At 39.1% G+C, this 24,432-nt stretch overlaps 1 protein-coding gene across 11 annotated transcripts in view; it reads right to left on the bottom strand.

The window, feature by feature from the left end:
* The window catches only part of PTPRM (protein tyrosine phosphatase receptor type M), a 720,827-nt gene that overhangs the window by 246,694 nt on the left and 449,701 nt on the right, over nucleotides 1-24,432 (bottom strand). For all 11 annotated transcript variants that reach the window (XM_074944607.1, XM_074944608.1, XM_074944612.1 and 8 more), the window contains exons 12-13: nucleotides 4,666-4,939; nucleotides 3,530-3,566 (exon numbers count right to left, since the gene is read on the bottom strand). In XM_074944607.1, the coding sequence (XP_074800708.1) occupies nucleotides 3,530-3,566; nucleotides 4,666-4,939 (311 nt within the window). The remainder of the gene's footprint in view (nucleotides 1-3,529; nucleotides 3,567-4,665; nucleotides 4,940-24,432) is intronic.

Raw genomic sequence — 24,432 nt, 5'->3', positions numbered from 1 at the left:
CATGGCAATCAAGATTTTTATATGATCTCTGAAAGTCTATCGGTTTCATTTGTAAAGAGCTAATGCTTACAAGACGTTTGTTTCAACTGTTATGCACTGAGGATTTAAAATAATGGAATTACAAAGTATTATCCAGATAAAGACATAGAACCTGCATCAGAATACACCTGGGTATGGCTATACAGGGTTAAGGCCATCTTTTGTAGAAAGCCTTCAAGTAAAAGGATATTTTGCTCACAAGACATTTTCTTCTCCTGCTTATGCTGACACTTCAGTGATTCTACAGAGCTTGTTCATGTGAGGTACTAAGCACATTGGCTTTGATTCAGAAAAGCATTTGAACATTTGCTTAAATTTAAGCACATGCACTGTCCCATTGATTTCATTCAGGACTACCTGTACTTCAAGTTAAGTCCTTGATTAAGTGCTTTGCTGGACGAAGGCAAGAAACCTTTCCCACAAAGTGTACAAAAATGAGAAAAGCATCCAACATACCATGGATTAACTACTGCAAAACTCAATCCATGTTCTACCACAATTCCAACTGCACGAATGTCTTGAGGGACACAGAAAACTTTTGACTAATATTAAATTTTGACAAATTAAATTTGAGACAACCAGGGGGAGGGTGGGAAATAACTAAAAGGCTTTAAAGACCATGCTCAAATCAAGTCCTGGATTCCTCCTATGGGTGCAGACTTCAAAACCTGCTGGCTACATTCCTTGAGTGTAGACAACCAGGTGGCTTTGCCAAAACCAGTTGGCTCAGCTGATCAGTGGGTAACCTGGGCTAATGAGAATTTGGAGGAGTATATTGACATGCTCCCTGGACGACTCAAATTCCACAGAGTGGAGCTGCAGAAGCTTTCTACTCTGGTGGAATTTAGGAGAAAAACAGCAACTTGGCTGTACTGCACAGCTAGTGGGTTTTACAGGATTCATTTTATGATACAGGCCCTGATCCACTTAATATGTGCTTAACTTTAAGCACATGAGCAGCCTGAGTTTAGTCAATGGGACTATTAATGTGCTTCAAGTTAAGTGCATATGCAAGTGTTTTCGGGATCAGGGCCTTAAAGCATATGACAGTCTGCAGGGTAGTAAGAACTATAAATGGCTGCAACATTAGGTCTCACTTAAGAACCAGATTCTGCCACCTATATTCATGATTAATGAATGAAGAGATTTTGCTCTATCTTTAAAAATCTTCAAATTTCAGTCCATAAGGATGATTTCAGCCCAAAATACAAATGCTTTGGAAAGTCAGGAATATGTTAAAACAAATGTGATAATGGAGACTGTTTTGCAACCTTTTCTATGGGAAGCACAAGTGCCCGCTGTAATACGTATAGCAACACAACCACACAACACAGCTATAATTGTCTAATAACAGCACTTTATATGCATTAAAATAATCACATCAGGTTGCATAGTTACAAGCAGTGTAAAGCTTTACTGACCCAGGGAGATCACGGTCAGAGATCGAGCCTCTTGTCATAAAGGCCTCTCATTTCCTCAGAGTAGGGAAAGTGTACACGTTGCACCAGCCCTTTGGATGGTTCACACAGATCCCCAGCGTATGGTCAACCAAGTCAGCAGACAAGTATAGAGGGGAATGGGTGTGGGGTCATGGCCCTCCTTCTTCCCCATGGCAAATGAGATGATTTGCACCTCAAAGATAAGAGGTCCTGCTATTCTATTTAGCACTTGTGGGAAACCCAAGGGGTGAAAGGCTCACTGCTCCTTAAGCAACCTTGCCAGATTCAGGCATAATCTGACCTTTAAACTATAGATAAAACAATTATATATTACATGTTAAAATATAAACAGACTCTGCATGTCATTTTGAGCAACGAGTGAAATTGCTCTGTATTATGTCATCATAAGTTTAGTAGTACAGGAAACAATGCTTTACAGCAGCACCTCATTAAAATTGGAACATTTAGGATTGCAAAGCCCAACATGGGGAATTCTTGTTTCAAAGTCCTCACCTCTTATTTCTCTAACAATCTTATAGGCTTGACAAAGATATTACAAAGTACTCAGAAATATGCTTTCAAAACATAAAACAAATTGACATGTGTTTAAAATAAGAGCTCCATTTTCTCATGTCCCTTTCAACAAATAGGTTACTTTGACATGGTCTGTTGCTATGAAAGCAATTTCATTGCACAAAGCAATTCTCATCTCAAAATGAGCATTACAAATATTCCATCAAGTGGTCCAAATGATTGAACATTCATTAGCAATTACAAATAAAAATCTCCAAATAATTTAAAAAAACTTGTTTATCATGATTTGTGGTGTAAATTAATCAATTGCTGGATTCATGTATGTTACTGGAGAACAGTCTAGTGTTTTACTTTCCACTGAATTCATCTGTTGTTCTATGTTTCATCTGCTTAGAATGAAGATACTTGAAAGTTAGTAATTATTTACTAAGCAATGAGCTCAGTAACTTGAAAACTAGGGATTTTTTTTTCATTTCCAGATATTTAGGAACTAGATGAGAAAAGTGACCAAAATTCCATTTATTGTATTAGGGAGGGTGGCAGTCCATCCTCAGTTTAAGTTTTCAGGCACAGATGTGAGGCGCTACATGCTGACATTTCTCATGTCAAAATAATAAGGGTCTCATCTACCTTATCTAGGTATGGCGAAAAAAGGACACCTGTGGTTGCTGAATTGTAAAATCTCCTCATGTTGATTCTGCATGAGGTTATGTTGAGTCACTTAACCCGAGATGTGTGATCCTCCAAAAACGGACTATGACCAATTGCTTATGAAATATTTTTATTGCAGGCTGTCCAGGCACCCAAACTAGGAGGCAACATTTCCCTTCCCTTTTCTACTCTTCCACCTCTAAATTGCCACCCCCAAATTTTCTTTCAGACCTCTGTCTTGTCATCCAGTGGAGGTACTAAAGAAATGTGGCTATACTCAGATACACACAAACCACTCCCAGTCTCCAAAGCTAAAGCATATCACCTGAGCAATATGACTAATCTTTTCTACTTGGGGACCAGGATTACAGCTATTGCTGTCTGAACTTGTATCTCCTACTGGGCAGTACAGTGTACTGGCATTGCAGTAGAAAGAGCTGGTCTGTGAACACCCTCCACTTTTCTTTTATAAAGCAATTCAAACACCAGAATTGCTTATAAGGAAAGGGTAATTTTTCACTATTCATGTGTACAAGCAGCTAGTGGGTACTCTGCTATCAGCATTTTAACAGTCCTATTATATATACAAATGTCAAAAATACTTATTTTGAGATCATATAAAAACCACAGAGTATGTTTAAAAAGAACACTTGTTCATGTAGGCAACTAAAAATGTATAATAAATTTGTGCTTTTGTAGGAAACTTCCTAAGTCTCAGCTAGACATGTGAGTGATTACTTTAAAATACAGTGTCAGGTTCAGAGATGTCTTTTTAGCCAAGTAAACATTTCTGGAGGTTTGCATAAATACATGAAAGAGAGGTCAACAGATTTATATCCAGAAAATTTGACTCAATTTAATCATACCTTTTGTGGCCACCCTGACGCAGTCAATTTTGGTTTCCTGTGTCAAATAAAGAGGAGAGGTCATTTCTTGTGCTGTATCCAAAGCAAAGAAAATCATCTATCGTTCTATTTTTAAACTGTTGATAAGATCTAAGAAAACTGTCCATTCTGTGTGTTTGATCACACGTTTAACAGTCTCCAAAATGACTCCAATGCACTTTTCATGGTATGGACAACTAAAACACAATACACTTGGCCATGTGCCATCAAAACTTCACTTAACATTCACTAGAAGATTAAATAAACGTATAGGACATGATGTATGCAGCATTTTTTCTTTGGTTATTCATTGACTTTAGGAGATTTTTCTTTTTCTTACGAGTAAGTACAGTACTAGGAATCATACTAGACAATTTAAGAAAGAAAATAATCAGTGGTTTTCACATTTCTGTACTGCCAGTGTACTGTGAAAAAGTGGCCATTATGGTATCTGGCAGAAAACATTTCTAGGCTGTCAACGGAGACAGCCAAAGCTTATCAGGAATTGAAGGGTACGTCTGCTCAGGAAATAGAAAACAATCCAGGAAGAATCAGCCAGATGAAACATGATCTCCAAGGGCCTTTGTGCATACTTCTCATTTCAGTTCCATCTACTTATTTTTCTTTTACTGTTTTTCTGTTTCTAATTCAGTCAAGACAAGCAAAAATGAAAATGGAAGTTCAAAATATTATAAACCAAGGTAATGTGATTCGACAGACCAAGAATACATATGCTATTGAAGCAGGAATCAAGTTTGGCTTGAACTTCACCAAAGTAGCCACAGCATTTCCCTCTTTAAAAAAGGCAGCTAGACAGAAACACTGGCCAACTTTTGGAAGCATTAGTAAGAAATGAAAATAAAGCAGAACAGTGGTATTTCTGGCAATGATGCGCTATCAGGCCCACTCTCCACTGACAAAAGTATGTGGTGTCCTCCTTTCCCTTTTCTGTCGTCCTTAATAATCATGCAACACTGTTATTTTTTAAACTCAACTTGTTAAATTTCATGGTTTCTTCATTCTCTCATTAGCAACTACACTGAACAATACACAGTCCAGAACCAACAATCTGTTTACACACTAATATTGCATAAGACTACACCTGTCATAAGACTTACCCCATTGGCTCTGCTAGCAGCTTGGAAATAAATGCTGTAGCTTTTATGAGGTAGAAGAGGAGTGTTCCAGAAACCACTGTAGGTTCTGTTATCACCAATGGTAAAAGGCTGAGCCCCTTGAAGACTGTTGGCTGGAAACTCTGCAGCAAAGTAGTATTGAGAGTTCAAAAGCGAAGCATTCTGGAAGTGAATGGGCACTGGGTAGCATTTCAGGATTTCAGTTGTCTTTTTGGTCCTGCGAGGGCGCTCTTCCTCAACAACTATTTGATAGACACTAAGAAATTGGAAAAGAAAGAATGAGAGAAAATATGGGTTATTCTAAGACATCTGAATCAGCCAATTCATTATGAAATCACATCAGCACACCAACAAATATTTATGGAAAAGGTGATGACAGCTGAAGGCAAAGGACATAAAAACACACTGTCAATACTCAGGTCTATAAATTTACAGTACACATCCCCTTCTCCTCCCAAATAACCTCATTTCTCTTTGGAAAATAAAATTGGCTGTGAATATCTAAGACTTTTTATATGACAAATAACACAGAATACTTCCTAGTTGGAACATACATAGAAACATATTTGATGAGTATTAAAATGTTGAACAAGTATTTTTTTGTTTACAAAAAGTAGATAAGAGGCTGTGGATTCAATCCTTTAACCTGTTAACTTGCTTGAAAAAAAAGCACAACTATCAATACAGACAAAGAAAGGCGAGATAAATAGAAAAAAAATCAGCCAAGGAATCATATTTGCTTAACTGTTGGCATTACAATTGCGTATGAAATACATAATAAAGTGAAAATCTATTTAAAATTTTGGTAGCAGATTGTTATTCAGGAAAAAGAATATACTTTCTGATGGCTAAAATACAAAAGTTTTTTTACATTTATTTTGTTAGTTATATTTGAAATTTGGTAACTCTGATAACAGTGGGGAAACCTAAATCCCATTCACTAATACAAAACAGAAACAAAATTCTAAATAGTCTAATTGCCTAATTCTACATAAACTTTCTGTTAATAGCGAGTGCATATATTCTTATAATTGTATAATCGTCATAATTCTGATTCATTAAAGCACTTTAGCACATGTTTAACTGCTTTGCATAATACAGATGGACTTAAACACATGCTTCTCTTTAAACATGTGCTTAAGTGCTTTGCTGAATCAGGGCCTAGAAGAAACTGCCAGTCTTCCTCAAACATAAAAGCTCATGGACATTCAAACAGGAACCGAGGAAACATTATTTCTGAATATACATGAAAACAGTGAAATCATAACATTCTTATAATTGTTCAAAACAGTGCTTCTAAATTTCTCAAATGTGAAACCCATCTCTCTAAAGAGGATTTGGCTGTAACTTTATTGCTTCCCTGGGGACTAATGACTCTTGATCATTATTCATCTCCATGAGAAGGACAGTGATCACAGATTGCAGGAAAAGAGTTGGTAAGGCTAGCTAGAGTATTTTTATGGTAACTAAAATGTAATAATTGACTGCATTTTCTTGTGTAGTTTGTATGTATTAACACATGAATTACATTTCAAGTATGTAATTGCTACAAAGTCACAACATTACATATGCTTTTGGAGGGTACAGTCTCCCTGATAAATTATGATACCATGTTTTGTTCTGATTATTAATAATTTTATTACTATAGCACTGAGGGGTCCTCATAATGGACCCCATTGTTTTAGGTGCTGTCCCTGCCCCAAACAGCTGATTACTAGTTTAAGACCAGCACTTTTTTTTTTTAAACTGGACCAGCAAACATTTGTATTGAACCACCAAAGGATTTCTACTGAGAGCTGGTCACATTTTAAAATCACATGACTCTGGTTACAATCTTGCTTTTCCCTCAACTTAATTTCTGACATGATTTAGCAACTGATATGAATTTCTATAGTTAGAGATCATTGCTTTATGCTACTTGGAAGTTAGAAATTCATGCCTTATACCATTTCAAAAGGTAAGCATCCATGGTTCTCAATGATGTCTGATATGCTGTTACTGATGGACTGCAAAGCTTTGGACCTTACACTTGTTCTGGCCCTTAAGTCTAACAGTTCTATTTCTGCAGCAGTCCAGGACCAAGAAATCCAGGACTTCGGGCCAAGATAATTTTAAATGCCTGCTTGAGTTTTGTTTAAAATAAATATTCTTTTCATTTTCCACACAGCAATTATAATGGGAAATTTTAAATGTTTTAGAAACAAAATTGTCATTCACATGAGTCTTTACTCTGGCAAGTTCGTATTAGTTATACTGCATGCACTACTCCATGTATATTACATTTTCAATGCTTTCCATCTATTCATCTTCAGATATATTAAAGAAAGAACTAAGTTGACTGGAGCAATTTCCAACCCAAAATGTCATTTCATCCTTACACAAGACAAATTAGATTTGCAAGCATCCAGACCTCAAATCTATTTGCTCTTTAATAATTTAAGAACTGAAAGGTCAAGCAGCTCTTTTCTGTTCCCCTTTATCAAAGTCCAAGTGCTAATGAAAAATATCTAAATCCTATCTGCTGCCCAGTTTTCACACATTGCTGTCTGTCTGTTGTAAATTAACACATTATAAGCACCTGGGTCAATGGCAACCTGACAGAACTTTATGAGTAATGTATTACATTTGTATAAATGAGATCATCTTGCTAATGAATTTTATAAAGTCACCAATTACAATTATAATCCAAAATCTTACAGTTAAAACTGCTTTCTTTTAATATGTAACAACTGAATTGCTAATGCTGAAAAGGGATCTTAAGGTTCAATCTTAGTGAACTGAGTAAGCACTGAATCAGAACTCTATTTTTCCTCTAATATATTAGTCATATTTTCCATTTGTTTAATGTTGCATTATTCCTTTTCCATTCATACAGCCAAATTGTAACTCGAATACAATCTATCTACCTGTGATATGAAAATAAAATCTACACTGAAGTAGACAGTGCAAAAAATATACTAGATATTGGTATAACTAAAACGGAACTTTCTTGAGGAATGAAATTTAATTAAGTTTAGTTTGTGCTATGCTTTTCTACTACAAGACTCTAAGGCCTCAGTTAAGTAGAATTCAAAATCTCATTTTAAGCAGAATGACATGATATTCAATCTACAGAAGAGCATCTGAGATTTTTCTTTAATTTGAGGATTCAAATGTTATGTACAATTTTGAAAAATGTGGGAAAAACAATTCTTGCAATTTTTATTTTTTTTAATACCCCCAAACAGGTTCCAGCTTAAACAATTAAATTAGATACATTATGGTCTTGTGTGGCCTTTTGGGTATTGTATAAAATACTTATTGGTTGGATCATTTTAATTTATTTGGCTTCTCACAAATTTATTGACTTCTGGGTTGCTTAAACTAAAGTAGACACTCAAAACTTCTCCTAAATTTCTAAATGTTACCAATGAAAACCGAATATCAAGTATAAGAAGTAAGAGAAAGAGGTTAAACACAACAACTGATATTATTGACAATATTCAGAAGACTGAATTAAAGAACTAGGGCCCCAATTCATTAAGGTACTTAAGCACATGCTTTTATTTAAGCATGTGAATTCATGTGCTTAAAATTAGGCATGTACTCAAGTACCTTGCCGAACAGGGGCCTTAAAGCTTAGCAAGGCATAATAAATCAAATTGTAATGATAAAATTATATTACAAAGTGGCAAACTTATTCTGTACTTATTCTATTCAAGGAAGCAGTTTTTATACCAGTATGAAACTACGGACCCTTAATACAAGTCTTTAAAATTTACCAGTCGAGCTTTGTGTCACCTGAAAGCTATGGAACTGCCAGCTCCAGTTCAGTCCAAAGTAATTACAAATTAAAAAGCGTAAGCAATTACTATTACTGAATGTCAGTTCCCAATTTCTTAACCTGCCTCAATGTTTTCAACGGGTTGAATCTATCAGATTTTTGTCTGTTGAGAAGAAAGATGTTCCTGTAATTGAAGATGTGCATTTTTAAATTCCTGTCACTTTTGTCCGTATGTCTGAAGTAAAAAGAGGAATAAGATGATTTACAGAAGATACAGGTTCCAGAGGCTTGGTCATATCTCTGTGTTATAGGATGGTTGGTTCCCCATGACAAGCAGGAGAGGGACTAAAAAATATGGTATTCAGTGCTAATCACCTGCTGAGTTTTGAACAGAATGATCCCACTATAACAAAACGATGGTACAGGAAAATAGTGGTTTTTTATTTACTTGTAAAATAAGCAATTCAAACCTTCTTAGCCCCTACTAGGCAGCCTCTCTGCAGTAATTTGCAGCAAGTCTTTCCTCATCTTTGGCCAGTGCAGTTACAGGCAACAGCAGAAAAGCTGAACTGTTTTATTCAAATCTGGGAAAGACTAAATCTCCCTGTATCTTACACTGGGTGTCAGAGGGCTAATGGTATATTTCACCTACATTATAGTGCGAGGAGTCATAGGCAGAAATATCTCAATAGCCGTAATTGAGGAGATAAAAGAAGGCTCAGTTTGAGACCCTAGAGATACTGCCAAAAGTTAATTCTCAGGTGGCCTAAATAAGCTATATCTTCACAGCCCCAAGTCCACTAGGGATGCATCTAGTTTTTAATACAAAACTCTTAAGCCTTTTTATGACTGCCAAACTGTTTCGCATGGATAGTCTCAAAGACTTAAAAGTCACGGTTTACAAAGGGGATTTTCTGGCAAAAGTAGATCCAAGCAAAGCTTTCCTATGCATACAAACAGGAAATCCCTAAGGTTCTCCTGTAGAGGAGTACTATAGCAGTGGAAAGTAAAGTTATTTTGCCTGTGTATTGCTACAAGGGCATTCATTACAAGAGTGCGACCAATTATTCATCTCCCAAGGGCCCTGAGAGTGAAAATGCTTATTTACTTAGATGATATCTTAGTTGTAGAAGAGTCAGAGGAGCTCTGAAGACTGCATATTCTGGCCACAGTTCATCTGCCATGAATTTTAAGGTTTCCATTAAATACAGAAATATTTATATTAGCCCCTTTTCCAAGTTTAGACTTTCTAGGATTCAAAGTTGATGGCAGGATCTTGACCCTGAACAATCCCTAAGATGATACCAGTCAGCTCTGTGTTCTTGGGGAACCAGGGCACAGTATCTAGCCTCCCTGACTCATGGAAGACACCCCCTCCCCCACCAGTCTCTGCCTGAACCAAAACTAATCAGAGAAAAGGCTTGCAGAGAGCAGTGAAGGGCGTTGGGAGACACACTTAGACCCCTCCTGACAAGGGTGACAAGATTAAGAAATCCCCATTAGCATACAGAATGGAGAACAGAGACAACTCCCCTAGCCTCATCTGCATGAAAGATGGGACAGGGATTCATCTCATTAGCATACGGAATGCAGAACAGAGAACCGAACTGAACTCTGGGACCAGAAAAGCAGGGAAGCACTGCATCATGGGGGATCTCTGCTCCAGATGTTAATGAACCTACGCCTGCACACACCCAGCTCAGCAGTTATCAAACCAATTCTAGTAATGAATCCTCGACTGATATCCAAAATACTGAAGCAGCCTAGTTGCACTGTCAGCTCCCTGGAAGAAAACACCACCCATAGCCAAGAGTGATCAGCTCGTATTGTCTAGCCTAAAGAAAACCCCTGAGTCATCAGTTTACCCATAAACAAATCTAGTGTTCTCCCTTGAACCATTGTATTTTCTCTACAAAACCCCCTACCTATGCCCAAGTAAGTGTTCTGATGGATGGACCAAACCTCTGCATCAGTTCCAATGAGACTCCATCTCCTGACTGATCGTGCTGGGGGCTCTGCCTGCCTCCTGCACTCAGGACCCTGAGCTACCACCATCACCTGGGAACCCCGACCAGTTCATGCTTCAGGGAGCGGTGAAATCCTTTTCTTTCTCTCTCTCTGTTTTCCTTTCTACCGCAGGTATTAACCTTTAATAATGTATGTTATGTTGGTTTAGGCTCTCCTTGTGTAGTTATCACTATTATCCAATAAATAAGCTGGTTGTTTCTCTCTCTGAACTTTACTCTTTTGTGTTTTTAGCTTCCCCATTCACTCTGCAGCAACACTTCTTTTACCTAAGCTAAACATCCCTGTAGCGCCCAAAAATACTGTGGGCTTTGCTCATCAAGTGGGTTACTACCAGTACAATTGTAATGTGAAAGTGGGGATAGGGACATGTTGAACCTGTGGCATATATAAGGGTGACAGCTTGAAAGTGCTGCTTGACCCAGCCCACTGAGTCCAGGGATGTAAAAGGGGTCAGCTTGAAAGTGCTGATTGACTGGGTCCTCTCTGGTGTGTGTGTGTGTGTGTGTGTGTGTGTGTGTGTGTGTGTGTGTGTGTGTGTGTGTGTGTGTGTGTGTGTGTGTGTGTGTGTGTGTGTGTGTGTGTGTGTACCCAGCCTTAGGGAACCTAGGTCCTGCAGGATAGCTCCATTGGGAGGGGACTTGCAGAAGGGAAAAGTAGAGCTCCATATGAAAACACACGTGACACAAGCAGTACACTGATAGAATTACAGAACCCCCCCACCCGAAAAGTAACCCTAATAAATGAGTATACCCCAAAGTAACAGGCAAATCTGGTAACAAAGATTCCAAAAAGAAATTTGTAACAAATGAAGATCAAGAAAAGATGTCTGCTCCTTCTGTCTCCAGAATTAGCACAGCTACTGAGGTCTTTGGCAGTTTAGCTCACCATCTTCTTTATGACTCTATTACAGAAACATCTCAATGAAAGGAAATGGGAAGCAAGCCATAGCCTCTTAAAGGCTGCTTGGTTACAAAGTCATGTTTAGATAATCTGTTTATAGAAGGTAAACTGGCTATGACACCTGCCAGAAGTTTTTCTGAGAACAAACTAACAACGTTAAGTTAACTTCTACTTGGAAAAACCTAGATAGATTACAGAGATCTCAGACAAAAGCATGTAGGTCAGAGAAATTTGGATGCTTTGCTTAACCAGGAAACTAATAATTCAATACATTACAAAGACAGGGACAGAGAATATGGTCACTAACGAATCTCCTGTGGGCAAAAGTCAATTGGATAAAGCATTTCTGAATCTACAGATATTCTTCACATAGAGTCAGCTATGCCAGATTGGCACTGAATGTGTTTGCCAGGCCTTACAAACCCCAAACTCTGAATTTCCCCCCCCGAAGATTCCAAGAAGAACTAACGTAAGACAGGCTTGACTAGTATTTCTTGATCCTAATGACACGTTGTCCATACTATAGTTTAATTCTTTCCTATAATTCCTGACAGATGCATCCATAGTTCTGGGGAAACTAAGCACGCTGATCCACTGACAAAGATCAGGGACTCCGTAGTCTAGCACTCTTTAACAATAACATACCTAATTATAATAGAACCTTTGCAAAATGCAGGATTTCTATCAAACTCCTGCTTTTAGGCTACGGTATCATAATTTATCACTCAGGTTGCTGTAGCTTGCAAAATGTGAATTTGTTTGTGGGCAAATCAAACCTAGGAGGAAAAATAATCCTTTTAATGAATTAGGCTTTTAATCACTGATTAGTTAGAAAGTAGAGTGGAACCTGTTTAACAGGTTAGTGGCAGAGGCCAGTTTACAAGCATTCTCAAAACATACAGTATGACACTACACCTGCCTCGTTTTTCCTGAGGTCCCTTGAACCATAGTTGCCTCTCTTGCCAACCCAATAAAGCACAAATATGAGAATTCTTTAGTAATATGTTGCTAAATCACTTAGGGGATGTGTGATGGGGTGTTCAAACCCCACACTGGGCTAACAAGGGGCTGAAGAGCTGCTCTGAGCTCAGCCAGCCCTGCCCTGCCCTGCCCCGCCACGCTTGCAAGAGATGCACACATTGTGAAGGAGGAGTTAAAAGGGAGCAGAACAGCTCACTTATGAGCAGGCCAGGGAAGAGAAAGGACCTTTACCTTGCCGCTCCTGAGGAAAGGGAGGATCTCTCTCATCACCAACTGCCTGAAAGTCCCTCTCTAAGGGAAGGGAGGAGCTGCTCATGATAGACCTTGAGAGGGAGGCACAGACTTAGGCTATGTCCTCTCACATACTAACCCAGTTTATTTGCGTGGATTCTTTGTGTTTTCTTTAAGGACTATCTCTGAAAGGGATAGACTTGGAAGTGATCTGGCCAGAGGGCCAAGACCCAAGAGGAAGCAGCTGCCACCCCAAGAGGGAAAGAGTTATCATGCCATTCCCGGCTGTGAAGAGGTGTCATGTGGTAAGCTGATCCCCTTCATACTTTCCTGTTACATACTGCAAACACTGGACAACAGTCAGATGGTAGGAAGTGGCCCAGGCAGGGCAGCCTTAAGGTGCTCCTGGGTGTCAGACCCTTTTATCACCCTCACAGGGCGGCTTTGGGCCAGAGCCCAGGGGAGTAGGAGGGCCTGGGCTCCCATACCAAATCCCTCTGCATGTCAAAGGGCCTAAGCCCTGAGCAATGGGCACCACTCCCCACAAAGCACAGACAATTTCCCCTGAAGCACAGCCAAGATCTTCTGCATTTGACACAAGAGACCCACTGGTCTGCCAGGATCTCAGAACTGGTCATCTTAAAAAACATTGACCCTGATGAAGAAAAATCTTGATGGGTGCACACAATTTTTCTATCTGAGAAAACTAAATCTCAAATACTAATTAGTTCCAAACATGTAATATTATGGTAGTGCCCAGTCGGAATGGGGGACCCTTTTGTTACGTACTGTACAAACACAACAGAAGACAACTTACACTTGAAGAAGTGAAATGAGTAATGGAGGATAGGGTGAGAGGGATGCAAATGAATCCCTGCAATTACTATACACATTTACACACTTGGAATTGTTTTCTTTTAGTTATAAAAATATAAAGTAAGTGCAAGCTAACCTCGTCTGCCCCTCAAGCCATTAATAACTGGATTATTATGAATGCATATTGAGACAAAGGGGGGAGATTTGAGGGAGGAGATTGTAGTGGTAATTTGGTATGCTTGAAGGGAACCACACATTTTTTTCCCCACAATATATATTCATAAGAAGGACATACAAATAGTATATCTTTATGATATAGTGTTCCCACCTTCTGAGCACACATACTCTTGCTTTGTTATGGTAAAGGTAAGCTGTCTCATTCATTCATTCATTCTTTCTTCAACTGAAGGAAGAGGATGGTGTCAAAGAACGCAGGTCACAAGGATTCAAGTCCCCTCAATCACTTTTGAGCCACTCAGATGTCCTCAACATGGCTTGCGCTTTTCACACTTGCTAATGAATCCTACAGGTTTTGTTCCTTGTACCTCAATATCCCAGTATCAGGGAAATGTGTACTTTTTGGGATAGATTTTCTGTTGCCCTGTAATGCCGACAGATCCCATTGGTGGGCAGGATTGAACTTGGGGCCTCTGGAGCTTAGTGCATGAGCCTCTACTGCATGAGCTGAAAGCTAGAAAGCTCTTAGCTAAGGCTGTAGAGTAGACTCATTAATCACTCTTTAAGTGGTCTCGGTGCCACTAGATGGACAGAACACCACACTCAGGAAGTGTGTGGGTTACAACTGCACCATGGCATATATTTTTCAAAAGATTTTCTTGGGAAGTTTACCCAAGAACTACTCCCACAATAGTACCCAGGATGACTTATTTAATACTTTCTGGGCTGCTCAATAAATATATTCATAGGGCTGCTCACATCTGCTAGTCCACCTGCTAGTCCACAAATAGTTCCCTGAGGTCTATCTCCCTTTTAACATACATAACACCAGTCTGTTTTTGGATTTGTGCTATGTGTCTAAAAAAACCCACACACTTTTTCCTCTTAAGGGAAACATTAAAGTTGTTTATGTTTATCAGGCACCTTAGTCTTTCAAATATGGTTTGGCACAGAAGGCATTGTAATCCCTACACACAGACAAGGGCAGAATGGAATTTTTGGTATGAGAACATTAGAACTCTTACCAGATGCTGATCTAGAGAGACAGGTGATTACTCACAAAGTGAAACATAATGTGGCATTACTACCTTCCAATAGAATTACTTGTTCTAAAAATCAAAGGTAATTGTCTATTTTAAGGCAATGATGAAAGTTTATGTACTATTATCTTTGGTATGCAATTGCACACAGGTTAAGTAGGCAAGTCAGGGAGGGTTGTTTGTTTAGTTTTACCTCTCTGAAGTCTTTACTCAGACTACATACAAGCTAAGAACTCAATCCCACAATGTGATGAGCGCTTTACCCTCGGTCCAGCAAAGCATGTAAGCAGTTAATTTTAAGCACATGAGCAGTCCCACTAATTTTAATGAGTGCAGGATTGAACCCTAAGTAGAACAGAGTGGGCTTTAGCTATTTAGGGCTTTCCGAAATGTACATGGTTGTGCAGGATGTAAGATTGCTCCCACTCCCTTGTGCAACCTCCCCCTATCACAGCTTCAGGTGTATGGGGACCAGGAAGGGGTAGAAAAGAACGTTCATGGAGCCAATACTCTCCAAAGCAGAGCTTTGTTGGCTGGCATATTAGGGAATGAGGGAGAAGTGGAAGTAATCTGCACCTGGTAATCTATCTATTAAGCTAAATGATATGGTGCTCATCCCTATATCTGAGTTCCTCTTGATCATTATTTTTATCCTCACATATCCATGTGAGACAGTGAAGTATTTTGTGGATGGAAACTGAGACACCAGGTAGATTAAATGACTTGCACAAGGGTACAAAGGAAGTCTGTAGCTGAGCCAGAAAGAAAACCCAGGTCTGCTGCATCCCAGTCCAGTTCCTTATCCACTAGACCATCCATCCAACATTCAGGGGCTATAGCAGATGACTTCTCCTGGAAACAAGGCAGAAGCATGGAAGGAATTGCTGTGGAGGCACAGTTACAAGCTGCCCTTACACAGCTCTGCCTAAAGGAAAGTTTACGCCTTACACCGTTATCCTGTGGGCTAGCCAGCTGGTGTACAAATATAAAAAGAGAAGAAAGTTTTATTGCAGTTATACATTTTGGAGTGGATACTTGTGCTGATATCAAAGAATTAAGAGTCTATTCTCAAGCACAGAGCTTCTTCTGATCTGTTCTGCCAGAGACCTCTATCTTTAATTTGATTTTTTTCAGCAATCACCTATTCATAGCAGAGATACAGATATTAGTGCCTCAGCAGACTCTCCCCTGAGCTGGGAATGTCAATTATGCCCAAAGTATGTGGTTAGTTTTATGATGAAAACCATTGATCACCAAAGTTGTTAAATTTCAGACAACAAAAATGATTCAATTTTCCCCAGTCCTGTTTACTACTATTCATAAATAAAAAACAGTTTACATTTTCAAATCCTTATTAAAAACACCTTCCCCTTCATTCTGGTTTACACCAGCTTAAACACTCAACGTTCAGATTTTTACATTTCTCACACTGTAGAGGTAGTTAACACAGCTTAGAAAACCTCAAATAACTTAGTGTACAAAAAGTATATGACCTAAACTGGTCCTGTTCATAAAATGTAATAATGAAAACAGATACCTGGTCTTGCACAGATAATTTTGTTAGGTGCTCCACATATTTGATATCCTAAATAGATCCACTGGGCTGAATATTCCATTTTCCTAACTTTAATTTTTCTTTGTCCTGGTTTGATCAAAATAAGATAAGTCATACATTGCTTGGGAATATTAGCTGGGTACTGTGAATGTATTTTGTGTTCTCTCAACCATAACTCATTATAAGGAACTTGCCTGGCATCAATAAGTCACTCCTGCCTTTTTTGTGAGCATGTGACACTCAGTACTCTGCTGCTAGGCTATTTAGTGATAAAATCTGATATAATAAAATATTAATTACAGCTGAAAGGTTGGGTGAGAAATATGAACTCAATTACAGTCCCATATTATGAACAAAGGGCAGGGTGAAAAAAATCCTTTCGTTATGGAGGTTTTGGATAATAAAAGAACAACTTGGGACATTAGAATCAGGTTGAGAGCTCCCTAAAAGGCAATCTACTATTAATCTTCACATCAGACATAGAATTTCAAGGAAATTATCCCTGCACGAAAGATCTTTTCTGCTGATATTTTCTTAACTAATTTAAAGATTTCTTTATCTGTGCATTTAAATTTTTTCCTTCAAGTCATCATAATTCAATAATTTAAATTATGTAACAAACACAAGGACATACCAATTATAATTAAACATCAAACATTGTACACTCTATCCAAAATGGTCACAGTAAATGAAATAAAACAAATAAAATGAGCCCAAAATAAAACTTCATTAATCCTGTCAGCTCAGGCTGATGCTCATTGCAGAACTGAAGCAAATGTGGTTTTACCTTCTTAAAAAGCCTGATTACTTTGCAAAATATCGATAGTGGAAAATTTTAGATTTTTTTTATTTTAATGAGAGTTTTTCTATTTCATTCACCCTTACAAATAATGTATACAACAGGGTTTGCTGGACTGATTCTGGAAGTAAGGAACTACTACTCAGTTCTCATCCCAGCTCTGCCACTGATTTGCTTTGCTGCCTTGGGCAAGCCCCTTTGCTTCAGTTTTCTCCTATCTATATAGCATGAATAAACTCACCCACCTACATTCGACCTTGGAGCCCTTCAATTCTAAGTATTCTACAAAAACTCCATATCATACAATAAAATTCATCCTACAAGACAGCAAATCCCCATAGGAGAAAAATTTTAAGGGCCCAGGACTGTAATTTACAAGTGTTTTGTGAAAATTAGCCTATATTTGTACAGCACATGCAAGTGATATGCATTATTGCTCTAAATATAAATGGAGAAATTATCAGGTTTCCACAAGATATTGAAAAACTACTTTGAGGTGCTTTGTTCTTTGAACTCAGAGCTACTTCAATCGAAGTTCAGGGTGTTCATAAATTCACACTTCACAGGATCAGGCCCCTTATTATTACTGATGGATGAGCCACAAAAGGTTCTCAGTCAGGTCTGAAGAACCAACCCCAAGTTCAGAGGTTTATAGAGCTTTCAGTTTATCCTGACTTCTGATCTGCTCTCGTATCTTATGATCCTTACCTCCCCCTTTCTGATAACAAAACCTACTTTGTTATTCCCTTTGTTTCCTCCTCCCCGTCTTATTTCTGTGCCTTCTTCCATGCTGTCCCCTAACACCTGAAATAATAATTAAAGATACCCTGAAAAATTTGGACCTTCAAAGTGAGTTTTCAAACAGATGTAGCAGTATATTAATCTCCCACCTCCCCCACAGTCCACAATGGAAAATGAATGTCTCTAATTTTCCAATCCAAAAATACAATATATGTTAATATACCCTCTAACTTGGGACCCCATGATGCAATCTGATCTATGCAGAAGGACTCTTCGGTCTGTAGAGAGAATCATTGATGTCAGTGAGATTTATGTGTGGGTACAGAATCCACTAGCATTATAAGGGCCTTAACAGAATGTGGCTAGATTATAAACTGGGGTAACTATGGGCAGAAGTTACCCAAATCAGTTCAAACAATATAACATCTAAATCCTATGCAGAGTAGTGAATTTTGAGTAGGGCCTTACCAAATTCATGGTCCATTTTGTTCAATTTCACGGTCACAGGATTTCAAAAATAGAAAATTTCATGATTTCAGATATTTAAATTTGAAATTTCACGGTGTTGTAATTGTAGGGGTCCTTACCCAGAAAGGAGTTGTAAGGGGGTCACAAGGCTATTGTGGGGGGAGGGGTTGTGGTACTGCTACCCTTACTTCTGCGTTGTTGCAGGCGGCGGCATTGCCTTCAGAGCTGGGCAGTTGGAGAGCGGCAGCTTCTGGTTGGGAGCTCAGCTTTGAAGGCAGAGCCGCTGCCAGCAGCAGTGCAGAAGTAAGGATGGCATGGTATGGTATTGCCACCCTTACTTCTGCGCTGCTGCCTGCAGAAAGGGGCCCTCAGTCATCAGCCACCACTCTCTGGCCCTCCAGCATTGAAGGCAAAAGCGCAGAATTACGGGTGGCATGATATAGCATTGCCATCCTTTCTTCTGCGCTGCTGTTGGTGGGGCACTGTCTTCAGAACTGGGCACCTGGCCAACAGCCGCCACTCTCTGGCCTCCCAGCACTGAAGGCAGTGAAGAAATAAGGGTGGCAATACCATGACCCCCCCTAAAATAATCTTGCAACTCCTCTGCAACTCCCTTTTGGGTCAGGACCCCCAATTTGAGAAACGCCGGTCTCCCCTGTGAAATCTGTATAATATAGGGTAAAAGCATGCAAGAGACCAGATTTCACAGTCCGTGGCGCGTTTTTCATGGCCACGAATTTGGTAGGGCCCTAATCATGAAAGCCGTGTGATCTTACCTACTATTGCACGCAGAAATGTGTCACTGTGTGATAAAAGTATGATTTTTCTTTTCAGAAAAATGAATACTTGACACTTCAGGGTTTTAGCAATGCTTTCAATTTCAATGAGATTTGCTGAAACTGTGGCAGTAATTTTTGGAAACAAGCCAAAAAATATGTTTGCCATAAATTTACATTTGTGACACTTACAACAATCCAAAGAGCAATCCAAAGCTTTTTCATCAGCTTTATGCTCTTTGTTTAATTTCCCTTTTAAAGGAGAAGAAAAAAGGCAAGTCTATAAATACAAGTAGAAAAATGCACCATTGTTACAGCAAGCAAAGTGCTTTATCAGCCAACATGACACTGTTTAACTCACAGGTTTTCAGGTTGCCAAGACCAATTCACAAAACAACCAACAACTATGGAATAAGGGACTGTCATAAATATAAAGGGAAGGGTAAACACCTTTAAAATCCCTCCTGGCCAGAGGAAAAACCCTTTCACCTGTAAAGGGTTAAGAAGCTAGGATAAGCTCGCCGGCACCTAACCAAAATGACCAATGAGGAGACAAGATACTTTCAAAAGCTGGGGGGAGGGAGAAACAAACCCTCTCTCTCTGTCTGGGTGATGCTTTTGCCGGGGACAGAACAGGAATGGAGTCTTAGAACTTAGTAAGTAATCTAGCTAGATATGCATTAGATTCTGATTCCTTTAAATGGCTGAGAAAATAAGCTGTGCTGAATGGAATGTAGATTCCTGTTTTTGTGTCTTTTTGTAACTTAAGGTTTTGCCTAGAGGGATTCTCTCTGTTTTGAATCTAATTACCCTGTAAGGTATTTACCATCCTGATTTTACAGAGGTGATTCTTTTTACTTTTTCTTCTATTAAAATTCTTCTTTTAAGAATCTGATTGCTTTTTCATTGTTCTTAAGATTCAAGGGTTTGGGTCTGTGTTCACCTATGCAAATTGGTGAGGATTTTTTATCAAGCCTTCCCCAGGAAAGGGGGTGTAAGGGTTGGGAGGATTTTGGGGGGAAAGACGTTTCCAAATGGACTCTTTCCCAGTAATATACCGGTTAGATGTTTGGTGGTGGCAGCGATAAAGTACAAGGGCAAAAGGTAAAATAGTTTGTACCTTGGGGAAGTTTTAACCTAAGCTGGTAAAAGTAAGCTTAGGAGGTTTTCATGCAGGTCCCCATATCTGTACCCTAGAGTTCAGAGTGGGAAAGGAACCTTGACAGGGACAAAGTCTCGTTATAGATTAAAAACTGGTTAACCAAAAGAAACAAAGAAAGCAACAGCTAGGATTATTAACCTAGAAAGGAACTGAGGTAGAGAGACTTGGGTGAAGTATTCAAATCACTGAAAGCCTGGTGGAAGCTGATTGGTCCTTCCTTTTTATTCTGTCTCATGAAAGGAGAACATGAATGCTAAGTTATATTAAAGGGCAGATCATTCAGAAGAAGCAAAAGGAAAAAAAACCCCAAACTGTCACAAATTTATGACACAGTGGTGCTGTTCTGAACTCTCAAATGTTTGCCAACGTTCACAAGGTGGGGCAGTCAGTTTGACTACCTTTCATGCCGAAGGAGGCCCAGGCACAACTTCAGACCATGAGATCCATTGCTGAATAGACTAGATGGAATTCCATTAGCTCAGCCTGAATAGTGCAGCCAGTGGCATTCAAGTGATCAGCCTCTTCCCACCTCCTTCCAACCACAGAAGCTAGGGAAAATGAAGATGGAGACGGAGCCCATCAGGTCTTCTTTCCTCAATGCTGTCCCCCTACCTCCACAATGTGGGGGATAGAAGGGACTAAACAAGGACTCACTTTTCCTCCCCTCCAACTGTAGGAAGAGAAAAAGTGTTCAGGGTCTACTAAGAGAACAGAGGATAAGTTCCCGCAATTAACAGGGAGGCTCTCTTTTTTCATTAATCTAAATAGGATGAATGTGCCTGGTCACAAATCCAAACGTCCAGAATAATTAATTTTGAGATCTGTACACATCTTTAGGAAATACCACTTTACACTGTAATCAATTTAAGGAATTCACCCTGAAATCTGGAGGTCAGATAATTACATATTGTGGCTTGATTTGGGAAGGGGTTGGATCATTTGAAGAATGCAAACAAAATCTGTGGCTGTGCAAATTGTGGTTTAAGAAATAAAGTGATGGTCTTAAGGAAACAGGAAGTATCTTCAGTCACAGATCATGCACAAGTGACTGGTTGCATTACAGGTATTTTTTTGTTTCCCCACCTTTCTGGTAGTAGACACTGTAAGAGATGGGATACCACTCGCCTAGATGAACTGATGGTACTGTTTCTCAAACAACATGTTTTCAGATCTTTTGATGAAAGTTACTATAGTACAAGTATTAATATCTGATGTACCCCATTATACTCAGAATGTGCCACCTCTAAGAAACAGACTTTTGTAACTGCTGCTTTACTTCTGTGCTTTTCAACAACTAAAACTATTGCAGTGATACAAATGTGCTTTGGGAAAGGCACATGAGATATAGAAGCTTTGCAAATGCTACAACATCCAAACTTATATATATGGGAAATTGGACATATCTTGTTTAAGCAGAAGGCAGTTATTAAGACATACATGTAAATGCAAAATAATGCCTTTGCAGATGGATCAAACTCCTTGTGTACCATAAAGAAATGGAGAAATAATTTCAAGAGCAGGAGCCTAGCTAATAGATTTGCAAATGTAATGTTAACACTGGAGCACTGAGCCTATTTGCCATTCCACATTTGTGCTGGAGAGTTATTCTCAAATTAGGCTGAAGAATTAAATAACTGGATGCATCAGAATTAGCAGGCCATGCGTAGAGAAGGAATGCTTTTCACAAACCTCCCCCTCCTTCAAGGGCTGTTCTGTAATTCGCTGTGCTGTAGCATAGAAATAGGGACATGTTTGCTCCAGCCCAATCCCAGATATCTACACTACAGTTTTATAGCCCCACAGCCTGAGCCCCACAAGCCCAAGTCAGGTGACACGCGCCAGCCCACCGGTGTTTAACTGCAGTGTACACATATCCACAGCTTCCCCTCTATTCAATTTAGGGCCATATCATAGTTTCTGTTTCCACAAGTGGAGAGTATGGGGAGCCAGTGGATCCCAGCTCAGGAAACTGGAATAGGAGATTGCCATCTCTGTGGCATCATTCCCCTTTCCTTTGAGTCTAACAGTGTTCCTCTGTGGAGAGTCTGCAGGGCACTGGCCAGCAGCAGGAAATGAGATAAGCAGGTCCAGGGGAACAGCTGATCTTTGAGGCATTGTCTCCTCTTCCCCAGACTCGCATGTCATCTGTGGTAAGTTAATGCTGACTTTGTATTCTCTCTCTGCAGGCAGGAACGCACGAGGGGCAAAGGTGTTTTTGCCAGCATGACCCCTTACAGCTCTTTCCAGCTAGATGAGAGCTTCTGCATAATTTAGGATCAAAACAGCTGTTAAATACAGATGAGGTTCTAGCCTTGTGCTGCTACTGCCCTGTAATGCTAATCCTGAAAACAGTTTCAACTCTAAAGATTAGAATGTAGTTAATCCCTTTACCCCCATCATCCACAGTAATCTCTTCCCAAATTCAACACTTCTATAGTGCCTTAGACATCGATCTTACCATTCTTGACATCTATGTGAAGATGAAGCATTTCTATTGCTCCTTTCTAAATAGTAGATGTTATCAGTAGTACAGTCCAGTAAGTGGCTGTAATGTTTCTTTATGTCATTTAATGTAAGCTGGTTTTGCAGATTAGCTCTTACGTAGTAATGTTTTACTGTCATGACACTTGTTGGAAATGCCATTGATTCCTCCACCTGCTTAAATGAATAGTACTGTGTAAAGAAAGCTTTTCATATTAATGTTCAGTGAAATGAAAGGTTTCAGAGTAACAGCCGTGTTAGTCTGTATTCGCAAAAAGAAAAGGAGTACTTGTGGCACCTTAGAGACTAACCAATTTATTTGAGCATGAGCTTTCGTGAGCTATGAAGTGAGCTGTAGCTCACGAAAGCTCATGCTCAAATAAATTGGTTAGTCTCTAAGGTCCCACAAGTACTCCTTTTCTTTTTAGTGAAATGAAACATTATTCAGCATACAACGGTAATGTTTCATTGGGAGCACATTAATAGCTAATTTTTTCTCCCTCCATATAGAGTTTCTCCTCTCCTTCCTAATTTTACTTGTGATCAGATGAGGACACTGACTTGTTTCCTTGGAATGTCTGCTCAAGATGCTACTTTAATACAATTACAGACAAAACAATTATATAAAATAAAGTTATTTAGGTTAAAAGTGATGAAATGCCAGAATTTAATTTGCTCCTGCAACCTTAATTCTGCCTCCTTACATGTTTGCATTATGATTGTCTTTAATTTTAGTTACATGATGACATATTCTTTCCACAAGACCTCTGCAAGATAGTGAGAATAATTAACCATTGAGTCGTAGTAAATTCTCCATCACTGACCATTTTTAAATTAAGATTAGATAATTTTTTTAAAATGTATGTTCAAGAAATTATTTTGGGGAAGTTCTATGGTCTCTTTTATTCCAAAGATCAGACTAGTTGATCACAACGGCCTCTTCTGGCCTTGGAATGTTTGGATCTATGAAGACAACCCCTAGCAGTTGAATAAAAGGCGGTGTTCTTGGTTTATTCATAGCAGCCTCCAAAGGGATGAAGTAGTGTATGCCCTCCCCCTAAACACAGGAGGCACAATCCCTTTGTAACTTCCCCGGAGCAATGTAGTGATGTGAATCTGCACTGCCCTCAGTGTGGGTCCACGGCTAAATGCCATAATCTAGCTCTATATGCACACCAAAAAGCCTGAACCAAGATTTTCACACTGATGCTGGGCACTGCCCGTCAACCTTATTCTCACTTAGAAATGGGGCTCTCCTGAGGGAAAAAACCTGTCAGAGTCATAAGCAAATAGGTGTTTTAATACTATTTTAATATCCTTTTGAGCATAGCTTCTGAGCATTTTAAAATGAAGAAACTTGCACAGTTACGCAAGGGTGATATTTTCTAGTCAAGAGATTCAGGACTGGAACTGATAATCTGAGGCCCATGAGTAGGGAAGACTTGTGCTGTGCCTGGCTGATGCCAAGGTTATTAGTCCAGCAAACTCTGTGAGCACTCTACTCACAAACACTGCACTCTATCACCAATGAAAAACAAAATAAACATTTAATAATTATTTGTAGAAGACAAATGTGCCATTGTAGAAGGACAAATACCTATAGGAAATTCAGCCTAATGCTCAGTAATTATTAGAGCTTGGGTTTTGTAATAGAACCTGAAAGTAAGAAAATCACACAAGATTTTGGGCCTGATGGTGAAAATGGCCATGGGCTGTGTGAACCTGTTGCCACGGTTTTCCTCAGTCACTTGATCTACTTTTACTACCAAATGTATTTTAAAATTCTCTTAACATTTGGAACGTACGAATTAGTAGACATTTTGTCAGATAA

This window comes from Natator depressus, chromosome 2 (genome assembly GCF_965152275.1).
Source record: "Natator depressus isolate rNatDep1 chromosome 2, rNatDep2.hap1, whole genome shotgun sequence".
NCBI lineage: Eukaryota > Metazoa > Chordata > Testudines > Cheloniidae > Natator > Natator depressus.
Note: the sequence above shows the minus strand (reverse complement) of the source record. Positions and strands in the feature narration are given on the sequence as shown.